Source organism: Dasypus novemcinctus, chromosome 27, assembly GCF_030445035.2.
Source record: "Dasypus novemcinctus isolate mDasNov1 chromosome 27, mDasNov1.1.hap2, whole genome shotgun sequence".
Lineage (NCBI taxonomy): Eukaryota > Metazoa > Chordata > Mammalia > Cingulata > Dasypodidae > Dasypus > Dasypus novemcinctus.
In genome coordinates, this window is record NC_080699.1 from 1,190,419 (window position 1) to 1,206,239 (window position 15,821).

General features: G+C 37.7%; 1 protein-coding gene across 2 annotated transcripts in view; it reads right to left on the reverse strand.

The window, feature by feature from the left end:
- The window catches only part of MRE11 (MRE11 homolog, double strand break repair nuclease), an 85,874-nt gene that overhangs the window by 54,939 nt on the left and 15,114 nt on the right, over window positions 1–15,821 (reverse strand). For both annotated transcript variants that reach the window (XM_004448191.4, XM_004448194.4), the window contains exons 6-7: window positions 15,036–15,177; window positions 9,406–9,520 (exon numbers count right to left, since the gene is read on the reverse strand). In XM_004448191.4, coding sequence (XP_004448248.1) covers window positions 9,406–9,520; window positions 15,036–15,177 — 257 coding nt within the window. The remainder of the gene's footprint in view (window positions 1–9,405; window positions 9,521–15,035; window positions 15,178–15,821) is intronic.

A 15,821-nucleotide genomic window follows, 5' to 3' on the forward strand; every position in this document is an offset into this window, starting at 1 on the left:
CTTCAAATTCTTCCTTCTTCTGCAACATGGGAAAGAAACCAGCTGATGTATAGAAATGCAGGAAATAAAGTAAAATGCAAAAGGCTCAAGAATTGTCAATCTGAGAAAATCTTTTGTTTTTTCTAAATCCATGAAAGCAACAATAAAAAAGTATCTATAAATGCAGTTGGTGACAAACGCATCTAACAGTATTACAAAGGCACCACAAAACCTCAAAGCGGGGAGAAGCAGCTGACCTAAGGAACGCTGGAAACCACGTCCAGACTAGATACAGCTGAACACAAAACGAACAAACACTAGTTGTTTACCTAGTAGGTAAATTTGCTTCTGACACAGTATGAGTTAGCAATTCTGAAATTACTTTATATTTAAACCAGGACTGGAAAAAAAAAAGTAAATACATTATAGGTTTCTGTTAAGAGAAAGAAGTTACGAATAAGGAATGGAGGAAGACTACAATGAACCGAGCGGGCTGATTAGAGTCAGTATGAATTCACGTTCATTTGCTTTTCTAAAATATATAATAGCCCTAGGCAGAAATGTCAGTGTGAGTGTGCGCGCTCAGCACACACACCTCTGCTTCCTGGGGTGTTTTTTTGAGAGGACTGAGGGCCTAGTAGCAATAAGCTCCTGAGTACCTGCATCCTGGTTTCTCTTCAATAAAAGACCCAGGGCCCCCTTATACAAGTGGGTGATTCCAGGGCTAGGAAAGGAAGATATACAATGAGCCTGGTGTATATCGTGGGCCAAAAAGCAAGTGCTCAAAAAAAGAGAAAGAAAGAAAAAAAGAGGGAAGAAAATCAGGGCATGTTGAGCGGGCACAGGAGCCAACCTAAAAGAGCTCCCAAAGGCCAAAGCGAGAACAAGCTGAGCAACAGAAGAAACTGATGGTATTAGATCATTACACATAGACGGAAACACGCATCCGTGAGTCCATACTGACATCAATCAGTAACTGAATAAATAAGTGGGGGGAGAGGGACAAATCCTCCTTGCAGAAGAATTCTAGTTCATAAACGTAGAAGGAATGAGGGAAATCTAAAGCCACGTTACAACACGGCAGTAAAAACCAGTCCAAACAAGCTCCACCGGTGGAGCTGGAACTGGGGGCGGCAGCCTACGGCACACGTGTCGGCCCGACCTCCGCGTGCTTCTCCCACGACAGTGGCTACCCAGAGTGGAAGCGGCGACGCCGCCAGAAGCCTGGCAGCCCCTCGGCCACCAGCAACCAGCAGCTCCCAGCCTGCGCGACTGCCGTGCTCTCACAAGCCTGCCCGCCCTCCTCGCTCTTTTCCTTGACTCATTCCTACCTCGGGAGAGCAGGAAGGGCAGCGGCCTGGGGAGGCTGTGAGCAAGCGAAGGAGCGGCTCGCAGCAGTGGCCAGTCATCAGAGCCAACGCTCGCCTGCTCCTGGCAATTTATCCCAGGGCACCAGTCAGTCTGTGGAGAAGTAGGAGCCTGAGACCACCCCCACCCGAGGAAAATTCCACAGCCCCCTAAGCGCCTGTATCTCGCTTCTGTAACAAGCTTGCTCGACTGTAAAACCTTATCTCAGAGTCTCCTCCTGTAGGAAGTCTCATCAGCCTCTGCCAGAAGACCAGCCTGACCCAGGCCCCTGTAAACAAGAGCTCTCCAACTGCTTGTCTCCCTGATAGAATCCCCAGAACTTAATTAACCGGAAACATCTGCTTCTGTACGTGCTTACTTGCTGAGCTATTGCCCCTGCCCTGAACCTAAAGGCCTATATAAGCAAACTCCCTCCACCCCCCCGCGACCCAGGGCCGCTCTCTCCTCTGCGTAGGATGAGGCAGTCGCCGCGCGGCTAATAAAGCTCTCAATTGGAACTTTATTCAGAGTCTGAGTCTGGTCGATATCGCTGGTCTATAACATTTGGAGGCCCCAGCGAGATAGATCGACAAGATCCCCCACTCCAGCGGGGTTGATCTCCTCAGACTCAGGGAGACAGGTACGTTCTGGGGACGGGCCAGCGGTCTAGGAGAAGGCCTCCGAGGGACATTCCTCCGTCCTGAATGCCGCCCAGCCCTGGAACTTGTCTCCACCTAAATTCTAAATTCTCCACCTGGAGAGCGTCAGGAGTTCCTGGGCCCAGGATCAGCAAACGGGATGTCCCTAGGTGAGTCTGTTTTCTGGAAAACCTCTGCGGAGTCTGGATTGTGGAGAAGTGGATCTGCTGGATGCAGCAAACAGATTCACCCTCCCGTCAGAGCGAGACGTCACTCCTGACTCCGGTTCAGGTTGTCTGGTTTGTCTTATCGTCTGTCTCAGTTGTTTGTCTTTTTCTATTTCTGTTCTGTGTAATTTGTGAAGAATTATGAGTCAACTGTAAACTGTATGTTTCTGCTGTGTTATAATTGTTTTGTATTTGTTTGTTCAATGTCAGTGTGTATTTTGATACCTTCAGATGGTGATATAAATTAACAAAATTTTTTAAAAGAGCTCTATTCAAATGGCCAAATATTAAATAAGCGCTTATATCAATACATAAGTTTGAATGTTAATGGGATTTCTACAATGACAAAAATTGTAAGTCTTAGCAAAATTACTGTCTTTTCATTAAATAGTTCTTGCCTAAATTAAAATGAATACTTTATTTTTCCTCACAGAATAAAATGAAGGATGTAAAACTTAAATGAATATTAAAGAAAATTAAAAATTTGTGGGAATGCTAACTGAAATGTAGTAAGTTTTTCAAAAAGTTGTGTTTTGCCCTAAAATAGGATGGCTAATTTTCATAAACTCATGAAACTTAAATGCATGTGGTGAACTATAGAAGATATTATGGTAACTTTAAGTAAGAAAATGTGTTCTGCGAAAATAAAATTTGTCTTAAAGTAGTATAATTATAGTCTATATGGTTATAAATTATAAGTTTAACAAAGCATTGTTTAAAGTGTTTAAATGGCTAATTCCAAAAAGTTATTATTAAACAAAACCTGAATTAATAATAATAATAAAAAGTAATTTTATAACAGGAAAACTTGTCAGCAGTCAGCCTCCCCTGCCAACTTGCTCCTAGGAGACTGTTTTTGGTATTGCATGCTGCTATGTTAAAAGTGAAGAAAAGTTTAATGTTGATGGTAATTATACTTTATAAGAGATTTGCCTGGTAACTTACATACATGGAATGTATAGAACGTGTTTTTATTGTTACAGAAACAGGAGAAGATTTTGTCCTAAGATAAAATGATTGATCATTGGGAACAGTACAGTGTGGGACAAAACCTGAATGAGTGCTGAAGGTGTGGAAGGTTTGTGGAAGAGAAATTTTTTGTGATTGAAAATTGAGTAAGATTTGATGGGTCTGTCTATAAAGTTTTAAAAGGTTTAGTATCAAGTAGTATACTAATGCAAAGTAAAAAAATTTTGTTCTTTCTCAAAGTCGCTCAAGTCATTAGTCTCTTTTAGTAAAAGTTTCCTGAATAATCAATATACAAAGAAAGTCTGTTTTATCAAAATAACTTCTTGTGCTTTAACCTCATCATTTCCTCAGTGTTTGAAGAAGAAAGGGTCTTATCTCTTTCAAAGGAACATAATGTTCTAGAAATCAAATCCTGTCTTTTTATTTCAAACTAACTGCAAGAGATTTGTTCTTTTACCTTGAAAAAAAAAATTTAAATAGTTGAGTTCATTTAATATGTTATAAGTCGAATGAAAAGTGTTTAAAAGTGTTATAAAATTAACAGGTTTTTTTCCTTTAACCCTCTGTTAAAGTTGTATGAGTAAAAAGTTCAACTGAATACTTGAGTGTATAAATTTACCAATATTTCAGCATAATATGAAACAGAAGTACAATGTAGTTAATTATGGTTTTAATTATTATAAAAAAGTATGTATCACAGAAACCTCTTATTAGAAATTAAAATAACAACACTGTAGTATGCAGTAGTCCAAATATTGCTAGTTTGTTGTAAAAAGTTAATGTCCAGCTGTGTCGCTATAATTTTGTTTTAAAACTTGCTAAAACTTTCTTTAGTGTCATCTTAGACTGGTTAAGCCAGCCTACATTCTTCTATCTGTGAAAAACCTAACAATGGACTTTTGCAGTGCTTTTCCAGACTACGTGCATAGCCCAACCATCTCTCCTAGCATGGTAATAACCTGGCTGTGCAGAAAAAAATCTGTGGCTAAAACCTACTGATAACGTTACTAACCAGTAATCCTTTTTTTCAAAATTAAAAGAAACATCAGAAACAGTAGTATCTTATCTTAAAAGCCTGAACTAGGCAAACAGTTGGGACAGGTTGTGGGGTCCCTGCTACTCTGTTGAGTTCTTGGATGCTGTTTGGCTGAGTGGAATACAGCTTTGCTTTCTGCTGTAATTAATAAGGTGCAGTGTTTTCTCGTGTTAATGAAATTTGTAATATTGTTGAAATGCTGGCGATCTTTCATCCCTCATTTAGCTCAAATATTAAAACCATTATATGTATTAATTGAGAAAAGTCCTTCATGGAAGTAGGAAAACCTCCAGCAAGCTGCTTTAAATAATAATAAAAGGAAAGTAAATTGTAGACATTAACTTAGTCTATAAATTGAATGTGGCAAGCACCAATATTTGCTTTGGGTCGAGTTTGTGGCAAAGGCAAAATTCTAAACAAGTACTCCTTGGGTTTTAATCACAATTCTGGAAAGAAGCCAAAAATATAATATAGAAAAGCAATTATGTGCAGCATAGGAGGTCCTGCAAAAAGTGAAAGATTTAACCCAATAGTGTCTGGTCACTCTAAAAACTGCCATCCCTATCCAGGGGTAGACTGCAAATACTAAAAGCAAGACAGGAATGATGAACTGTTGTAAATCACCCTGAAATCTATGAAAAAAACATCCGGGATACCTGCTAGTAGTAACCAGGTAACTGTCTGTCATGTCCCTGCCCACCCCACTAGCATCCCTTTCAGGACTGTTGATGCAGACACCTTTGTGAAGATCCAAGGCTCTACCACTGAAACCTGAAAAAAATAGCAAAGTGGCTCCACTGAAAAAGCAAACATCGTGAGCACCAAACCGTGTGGCGCCTAGCCCAGCAGTTCCGGCTGCCTGTTACTTGCCAACAGCTCATAGACATCCCCCGTAACTTCCTTCATGCTGACGCCAATGACCGTGACATCAGGTCCCTCCTGCTTTTGAGAGGAGTGAGCCCCCAGATGCACAATTCAAAGCCTCCAGGGAGTAATACAATAAAAATCCACCCAAGCTGTATTCATTACTTTACAAAAATAAAAAAGGGGGGGGAAAGTGGAAATATGGCCAGAGGTTAAAATACTTCACTGAGACCTGTGGCAATTACTGCCATACATCACATTAACTTTACAAATCCTGGAGCTGTGAACTTGCAGCTTGTAGTCTGCCTCTGAACTTTGGACCTGCGTGCCCTCTCTTCAGGCTTTCATCGCAGGAATTGTTAACATTACAAAGGAAAATGATGCCCGACCCTTGGGCTAATGTTACTCACAGTCATGACCTACAAAAGAATTTGTAGAGAATATTTCTTGAAATTGCCCCTACTTATAAATGGTTAGAAAATATAAATAAAACAAAACAGTATTTAACCCTTAATCAAACATATCATCTTAAAGCCTGTGTTAAAAATCCATTTGTTTTCATAACTGGTAAAGTAACTATTAAGAATAACTCACTGTTTTATAAAAATGGTGCCTTGTATACATGTCTACCAAAAAGTGTGTTGCAGGATGGAAAAGCAAAAGCAAAAGCCAGAAGAAGAAAAGGCATCTGGATACCTGTGAAAATGATGTGGATTTGGCAATCATCTCCTGAAAGTCAGTTATTGCTACATATGGTACAAGAATTCTGGGAAACGGACTTTGGCCCAGTGGTTAGGGCATCCGTCTACCATATGGGAGGTCCGCGGTTCAAACCCCGGGCCTCCTTGACCCGTGTGGAGCTGGCCATGCGCAGTGCTGATGCGCGCAAGGAGTGCCATGCCATGCAAGGGTGTCCCCCGCGTGGGGGAGCCCCACGCGCAAGGAGTGCGCCCGTGAGGAGCCGCCCAGCGTGAAAAGAAAGAGCAGCCTGCCCAGGAATGGCGCCGCCCACACTTCCCGAGCCGCTGATGACAACAGAAGCGGACAAAGAAACAAGACGCAGCAAACAGACACCAAGAACAGACAACCAGGGGAGGGGGGGAAATTAAATAAATAAATAAATCTTTAAAAAAAAAAAAAAAAGAATTCTTAAAACTGACTAAACACTTTATTGGACTGCTTATTATAAGCATTTTGAGACTGATTGGAATCATTACAGCTGCTGCTACATAAAAGTTCAAACAACAATACGTGCATGATTGGCATAAAAATGCTAGTGATTTGTAGCACAGCCAAGAGCACATTGATGAACAGTTAAATAATCGGGTTAATGATTTTAAATCGGTTGTTTTACATATTGGAAATCAATTGTATAATTTAAACTTGTTAAGGGGATTGAAATGTGATTAGAATGAAAGCAACTTTTGTATTACTCCTCTTGCCTATAATTCATCTAATATAGAATGGAAAAAAAATTAAGAATCGTTTGCTAGGCCATAAAAGTAATACCTCTCTGGAAATAAATGAATTACAAAAAAAAATTAGAAATGTCTCAAAATCAAATTCATGTAGCCAATGATAAAAATATTTTCTCAGATATAATTTCACATATTACAAAATTTAACCCAGTCAATTAGTAGGAATCACAGCATTTCCTGTCAGATTTAGGAACAGGGCTAATCATATTTGTTCTGTTGCTCATGATTTTCACCTGTGCTGGACAGTGCTTTCAAAGAAAACTGCAATACGTAACAGCCATGGGACATGTGAATAATCTGGTGCTGGCAAAAGCACTTCATTAACTTCCCCAAGTCGAAGAGCTTGGCTGGTAGCCAATGACGGGTAAGACTCTCAGAGGAGGGCAACCTAAGACAGGCACGGTCACCTCGACTAAAACAAAAAGAGTGAAGCATAGTAGCCCATACATTACTTCTCTGGAAAACTGGGAAAGAGTATCTTGAAACATCGAGTCTTGAGCACCACTGGTACAAGAGGGCCCCAATCCTAGTTCCCCTTCTAATTGGGCTGGGCATTGCTGGATCAACCGCGGTGAGATCAGCAGCTCTTGTAAAAAGTCACTCTGATGTCAGCCAATTGTCAGCCCTAGTTACCCAGGACCTCAAAAACCTTGAATATCAGATTTCACATTTAGAGGAAGCACTTGATTACTTAGCCAAAGTAAGCCTCCAGAACCGGCGGGGACTGAACTTATTATTCCTCAAACAAGGAGGCCTTTGCTTAGCTTTAAGAGAAACTTGTTGCTTTTATAACTAACCACTCCGGCATCATTAAAGAAAGCTTAAACTTAGTCCGGAAACTATTAAAAGAGTGAAAAAAGGCTCAGTCAGCCACCAAAAATTAGTATGAAAGTTTATTTAATTAGTCCCCGTGGCTTACAACCCTTATCACTGCCCTTTGGGGCCCCTTAATCCTCCTATTGTTGCTGTTAACCGGCAGCCCATTCATAATGAATCGTTTAGTTTGCTTTATCCGAAAGAGTGCAAACCGTTAAGCTCTTAATCGTGAACACCCCATACCAAAGCTTACCTATGCAGGACACTGGAAAGCACTCAAATTCAAAGGTTTGAATCTCCACAAAAGAGAAGTAGGGAATGTGGAGAAGTAGGAGCCTGTGACCACCCCCACCCGAGGAAAATTCCACAGCCCCCTAAGCGCCTATATCTCGCTTCTGTATCAAGCTTGCTCAACTGTAAAACCTTATCTCAAGGCCTCCTCCTGTAGAAAGTCTCGTCAGCCCCTGCCAAAAGACTAAGCTGACAACAAGAACTCTCCAACTGCTTGTTTCCCCTGATAGAATTCCCAGCACTTAATTAACCACAAACACCTGCTTCTGTACGTGCTTACTTGCTGAGCTATTGCCCTCTGCCCTGAACCTAAAAGCCTATATAAGCAAACTCTCCCCACGACTCGGGGCCGCTCTCTCCTTTGTGTAGGATGAGGCAGTTGCCGCGCAGCTAATAAAGCTCTCAATTGGAACTTTATTCAGAGTCTGAGTCTGGTCAATATCGCTGGTCTATAACAAGTCTCCTACTAGCATTCAGCATTTTGCACTGATAGATATTAAATTCTACAACCAGGCCCCAGATCTCGATTCTTCTTTGTTAACGTCTCAGGTTTGTCCCTTTCATACCAGTTGCACTGCCATCTCAATCAGCACTCTATTTTTTTTTAATGCTTCTTCAAGTGTCACTCTTTTCAATCAATCCTGCACCCTACCAAAGGACTAAACTTCTTAAAACTACTAACAGAGAAAGCTCATCTAGCAATATCATATCTGAAAGGCATTTGCATATACACACCAGGTCACGTGTGCAAGAATGTTCACAACAGCAGGGTTACCAAAGTGAAAATCTGGAACAATCCAAAATGTTTAGACAGGATGAAAAGTTCAGCTGTGTTCATCAGTGAAAAACTACATTTATAAGCATCAAAATGGGCACGTTTCAGTATCATGATGTTGAACGTAAGCTGCAAAATACACAGCAAGATTCCAGTCATGCCACAACTAAACAAAACATTCATTAGGGATATATATGTGACTAAACGGTAAAGAACAGTGGAATAATTAACTGCAAAATGAGGCCAGGGTTTATCTCTGGGGAAGGGGATGACATGAGTGATTGGTGTGAGATAACAGAGGTAATATTCTATTTCTTTGGCTGAATTTAAGGATATTCATCTTACTGTTATTCTTATACCTCATTCATATGCTATAAATGTATAGGTATTAACATGTTGTGGGAAAACAGTAAGGAACATGGTTTGACGCTGAAACGTTTCCATAATGCAAAGAGTGCGGGCTTAGGAACAAAGGGCCTTGACTAAATGAAACACCATCTGATCAGCACAAAAAATGTGTGCATGAGGAAGCGTTTCAACTTGGTATGACCTGTACCTTATTATCGTAAATGTTGCACCTGTTCCTTATCATAGTAAATAACAATCAGCTGCTTGTTAGTTCCTAAATAAATAGGATGCGGAAACTAGGGTCCAGGCTCTCAGCTTCAGCAGCTGTGAGTCCCCTGATCCAATCTTTATTTCCTCTCGTCTCTTCCTTTCTTTTCTGTCCTTTTATTTCTTCAGTTCTGTGTTGCCCTCCCTTCGTGCAAACCCATTGCTGAGCTGGTCTCATATTAATATTTACTCAAAACAATTTCAAAATGCAGTCAAACTAAGCTTTATAACTTATTTCTGTAAAGTGCCCTTTATTCCTTCAAGGTTGATCCTGCACTGACAACCTTGAAGGAATAAAGGGCACTTTACAGAAATAAGTTTAGAAACAGAGGTCTGGGGAACTTCAATGCATGGATCAAAATATTTTTACCTGTTCTGATGAATCACAAATAAGTTAAACCAAGCGTTTTCATCTTCTTTTGGTCTCAACATTGTTACTTTTTTATTGACGAACATTCGATAAAGCCTTTCATCTGGAATGGATCCTAAAATGGACATAAAAGTTACTTTAAAAACAGCTTTCTTGGTTTGGTTTAAAAATAAATATGTTATGCCTCTAAATTATGTGCTTCTCAAAGTATTTCAATTTCTATCAGAGAAACATTTGAAACCTGGAATTTTTTACAAATGGTTATGTCCCAGGTTCTTGGATGACAGCTGCTAAGCTGTATTAATGATGCTTCCAATTCAAGCATATAAGCCTTCAAAATTTAAAAAAATGGGGAAAAAATGTGAAATTGTTATGTTTAAACGTATAAAAGTTTGTTTTTCACTCTATTATAAATTGCAAATATACATGTACCTTGGTTCTAACATAACATGCACAAAGATTAAAAGCAATGAGATACAAATACAAATGTATTTAAAAATGCAATATTCTCATGTATATGTTTTTAAATAAAAATATTGTATTTTTTAATTATTGAATAACTTTTAAATAATTCTTCATGTACCCCAAAGGATTTCCTTGGTCTAGTGAAGAACAATAACAAAAAACAAAAAACAAATAAAGAAGCAAAATAATTACAAATAATGAATACTCTAAAAAAGAAGTTAAGCCAGGAGGCTTACAGGGGTAGCTATACTAATATCAGACAAAACAGACTTTAAATGCAAAAAGGTTATAAGAGATACAGGGACATTATATATTAATAAAAGAGACAATCCACCAGGAAGATATAACAATCATAAATACCTGTGCACCTAACTAGGGTGCCCCAAAATCCATGAGACAAACTCTGGCAAAACTGAAGGGAGAAACAGGCATCTCTACAATAATAGTTGGAGACTTCAATGCCCCACTCACATCATTAGATAGAACAACTAGACAGAAGATCAACAAGGAAACAGAGAAATTGAACAATATATGATACACATGCTAGGCATAACGGACACTGCATCCAAATCCGGTGGGTTATACATGCTTCTCAAGTGTCCATGGATCTTTCTCCAGGATAGACCACATGTTAGGGCACAATACAGCTTCAATAAATATAAAAAGACTGAAATTATGCAAAGCATCTTCTCAAATCATAATGGAATGAAACTGGAAATCAATAATAGGAATAAAGTAAACTCACAAAGGTGTGGAGGCTAAACAACACATTCAAAATAATCAGTGGGTCAAAGAAGAAATTGCAAGTGAGATCGGTAAATATATTGAACAAATGAAAATGAGAACACCACTTTTCAAAACTTATGGGATACAATGAAGGTAGTCTTGAGAGGGAAATGTATAGCCCTGACTATTTATATTAAAAAGAAGAGCTAAACACTAAGATTTAACTGAACTACAGAAACTAGAAAAAGAATAGCAAACCAATCCTAACGCAAGCAGAAGGAAAGAAATAATAAAGATTAGAGCAGAAATAAATGAAATTGCGAAGAAAAAAAAAAATAGAGCATATCAGCAAAACCAAAAGCTGGTTCTCTAAGATCAGTAAAACTGACAAACCTCTAGCTAGACTAACAAAGACTGAAAAAGAGAAGAGGCAAAAAAATACAATCAGAAATAGAAGTTACTACTGACCCCATAACTATAAACAGGATCATGAGAGAATATTATGAGAAATTGTATGCCAACAAACTAGACAGCCTAGATTAAACAAATTCCTAGAAATGCACAACAACCTACACAGATACTACAAGAAATGCTTAACAACCAATCACATTTAAAGAGACTGAATCCATCATCAAAAATCTCCCAGCAAAGAAAAGTCCAGGACCAGGTGGCTTCACAGGGAAATTCTACCGAGCATTTTGAAAAGAATTAACACCAAACCTATTTAAACTCTTCCAAAAGATTGGAAAGGAGGGAAAATTACCCAACACATTTTATGAAGCCTAACATCCCACTAATACCAAAGCCAGATAAAGATACTACAAGAAAAGAAAATTACAGACCAATCTCTCTAATGAACATAGATGCAAAAATTCTCATGACCAGGTGGGATTTATTCCTGGTATGCAAGGCTGGTTCAACATAAGAAAATCACAATCAACGTAATACACCACATTAACAAATTGAAGGAAAAAAACACATGATCATCTCAATGGATGCAGAAAAGGCATTTGACAGAATCCAAAATCCTTTTTTGATAAAAACACTTCAGCAGATAGCAACAGAAGGAAAATTCTTCAATGTGATAAAAGGTATATATGAAAAACCCACAGCCAACATCGTACTCAATGGGAAAAGGTTGAAAGCTTTCCTCTAAGATGCAGAACAAGACAAGGATGGCCACTGTCACCGCTGTTATTCAATATTGTACCTGAAATTCTAGCTAGGGCAGTTAGACAAGAAAAAAAAATTAAAGGCATCCAAATAGGAAAAGAGGAAGTAAAACTCTGTTTGCAGATGACATGATCCTATACTTAGAAAATTCTGAAGTATCCACCGTAAGGCTACTTGAGCTTATTTAATAAATGAGTCCAGCAACGTGTCAAGATACAAGATCAACATGCAAAAATCAGTAATGCTTTTTGTACACTAATATTCAACAATCTGAGGAGGACATCAGGGGAAAACTTTCACTTACAATAGCAACAAAAAAACTCAAATACCTAGGAATTAATTTAACCAAAAGAAGTATAGGACCTACATGTAGAAAACTACAAAACAATGCTAAAAGAAATTTTTAAAAGTCTAAACAAATGGAAAGACATTTTGTGTTCATGGATTGGAAAAATATCATGAAGATGTCAATCTTACCCAAATTGATTGATAGATTCAATGCAATACCAAACAAAATTCTAACAGCCTAGTTTACAGAATTAGAAAAGGTAATTACCAAATTGATTTAACAGGGAAAGTACACCCGAATAGCCAAAACCATTCTAAAAAAGAAGAGCAACCTGGGAGGAATAATTGGTTTTTTACAAACCTGCCAAGTCCATGTTAACAAGACAAAACAGTCACATCAACAAATGGTGCTAGGAGAAATGGATATCTATAACCAAAAGAATGAAAGAGGACCCCTATTCTCACTCCTTATATAAGAATCAACTCAAGATAGATCAAGGACCTAAATATAAAAGCCAGGACCATACTACTACTAGAATGTAGGGAAACATCTTCAAGAACTTGTAGTAGGTGGTGGTTTCCTGGACCTTACACCCAAAGCACGAGCAACTATAGAGAAAAATAGATAAATGGGACCTCCTCAAAATCAAACAGATTTGCACCTCACAGAACTTTGTCAAAAGGATGAAAATGCAGCCAACTCAATGAGAGAAAATATTTGGAAATCCTACATCCAATAAGGGTTTAATATCCAGGATATATAAAGAGATGTTAGAACTCAACAATAAAAAGACAAATGACCCAATTAAAACACATGGGCAAAAGACTTGACTAGACATTTGTCCAAAGAAAAAACAAAAATGGCAAAAAAAAAAAAAGTGAAAAAATGCTCAACATCATTAATGATTAGGGAAATGCAAATCAAAACTACAATGAGATATTATTTCACACCTATCAGAATGGCCACAATTAAAAAAAACAGAGAACTACAAGTGTTGGAGAGGATGTGGAGAGATAGGAACAGTTATTCACTGTTGGTGGAAATGCAGAATGGCACAGCCACTGTGGAGGACTGTTTGGCAGCTCCTAAGGAAGGTGAATACAGATTTGCCACGTGACCCTGCATTGCCACTACTGGGTGTACGACCAGAAGACTGAGCAGTGACATGAGCAGCCGCACACCCATGTTCATGGCGCCATTATCCACGATTGCCGAAAGGTGGGAACAACCCGGGTGTCCATCAACAGAGGGAAGGATAAACACACTGTGCTGTATTCACATGATGGAGTATTATGCAGCTGTGAGAAGAAATGAAGTTGTAAAGCATATAACAACATGGATAACCTGGAGGGTACTACGTTGAGCGAAGCAAGCCAGACACCGAAGGACAAATACTGTATGAGTGTGTTACTATGAACCAAAAAGACTGTGTAATACATTGTATGACATTATGTAAACTAAAGACTACAAGCTCTCTAGGGAAAGTCATTACCTAAAAAAAAAAAAAAAAAAGGAAATAAGAACTTCTAAGGTTTCTATTATATTAAAAACCACTCAAAAATTAAAGAATAAAGCCTATGTTGAAGAGATCGCAGTGTGAAAAATTTCCCCAATTTCTCTCAGGGTACTTTCACATTGATTTAAGATGGAATGTAATTTTTATAATAGTCTATATACAATAGAAACAATATTTAAAGCTACTGCACTAATCCTAAAACAAATAAAACATCAAGCTGAACTTAATCCAAGGAAAACACAACAAATGGACTTTAAGTACATTATTTCTAGCCTCAAAAATACTTGAGAGATAATATATACAAAATAACTAATGTACTCTTTAAAAATACTGTTACTAGTCCTTTCATTCATATGGAATAACCCTAACAGGCTTTCACCTACTGGGCACTAAATAAGTTGAAGACACTGAATTGTTAAAGCAAACTTTCTCAGCATTAAAGATGATAGCTCTAAATTAGCTCTTTCTAATAAAATGTAATGTGAGCCACTAATGCAAACCAAACAGGTTTTAAGTTGTCTAGTAGTCACATTAAATGGAGTAAAAAGAAACAGGTGAAATAAATTTTAATTATGTTATTTAACTCAATATATGCAAAACATTATTTCAGCACGTTATCAATATAAAAATTCCTAATGAGATACTTGACTTTATTCTCCTAAGTCTTTGAAATTTGATGTGTATTCTACACTTACAGCACATCTCAATCCACAGTCACATTTCAAGTGCTTGATATCTACACAAGGTTCATGGATACCAGATTGAACAATGCATCTGTAGATCTTTCAAAGACTTTCAAGACACCAAATTGCAGTTTTTCTAATTATTCTTTAATTCTACCTTTCAGGATTCTATATCTGAATCTAAAAGGAGAAAAAAATCAATAGATCATTAAAGGAAAAATTTTTATTCCACAGTTTTGCTGAATTTAACGGCTATTGATCGTAAGTAAATACTATAAAAAATTTTTTATATTATATTAAAAAAAATTTTTTTTAATACTTTAGATTACATAAAAGTTACATAAAAAATGTAGGGGATTTCCATATGCCCCAGTCCCTTCCCTTCCCACACTTTCCCACATTAACAACATCCTTCATTAGTGTGGTACATTTGTTATAATTGATGAACACATACTGAAGCACTGCCTCTTAACATGGATTATAGTTTTCATTATAGTTTACACTCTGTCCTGTGCAATTTTGTAAGTTATGACAAAATATATAATGGCTTGTATCCATCATTGTAACAAGTACTATAAATTTTCATCCGGTCAAAGCTGTCATCAGCTTTATCTGGATCTGGAATAACCAGATCTGCTCCACTTTTTCAAACAGCAACACTGCTTCCTCCAGAATCTCATTCTCCAATTGTTTAAACAATAAGACATTTGTTTACACCACTTCTGCCAATTTTACAGAGGGGAAAGTACATGTAAATATTCAAATAAAACCATCTTACCTAAGCCATAAAGGGCAATTTTTGTGCTTCCCTTTTGAAGCAAAACTGGACTAATATCTATCTTCTCCACAGACATTGAACGTCCAAAGTGATTCACCAGTCCTGCACAACTTAAAATATCCAGGGCACAGAGTGCATCTGCCTAAACAAAATATTTTCAAAAAACAGTAATGTGCATCTGAAAATTATTAATCAGCATATTATTTTGTATTAAAAGCATACTCTGAGAGCGGGCATAGCTCAGTGGTTGAGCGCCTGCTTCCCATGTACAAGGTCCTGGGTTCAATCCCTGGTACCTCTAAAAAGAAAAGATAAATTAAAAAAAAAAAATAAAAAATAAAAATGAAACATAAAAAAAAAGTAAAAGCATAGTCCATATATTTGTTATAAAAATACAGATTAGCATAGTGTCTCAAAACTAAATTACAACAGTAAAAGTATTTACTACCTTTTTCCTAATACTAATACAAGTCATCTATGACTAGAATCACACATTAAACGCAAAGTTAACATTTCCTCAAAATGAATCATGATGTTTTCGCTACTGAAAAACTAAAAATCAGCCATGAGAGAAGTTCTCTGTAATATTAAAAAGCCTCTTAAGGCTGGGGGGAGGGCTTTCTAATATTAATGAGCAGGTAAGACAAAAAGATGTTCTGCATTTAGGACCTTATGTCTTACCTCCACACCCAACAGGCAATAAGAGAACTAATTTAGACTCAGGACTGCTGGTAAAGCAACCATTTCCTACAGGTGAGCTTTTAGGAGACAGATACAAAACCACCT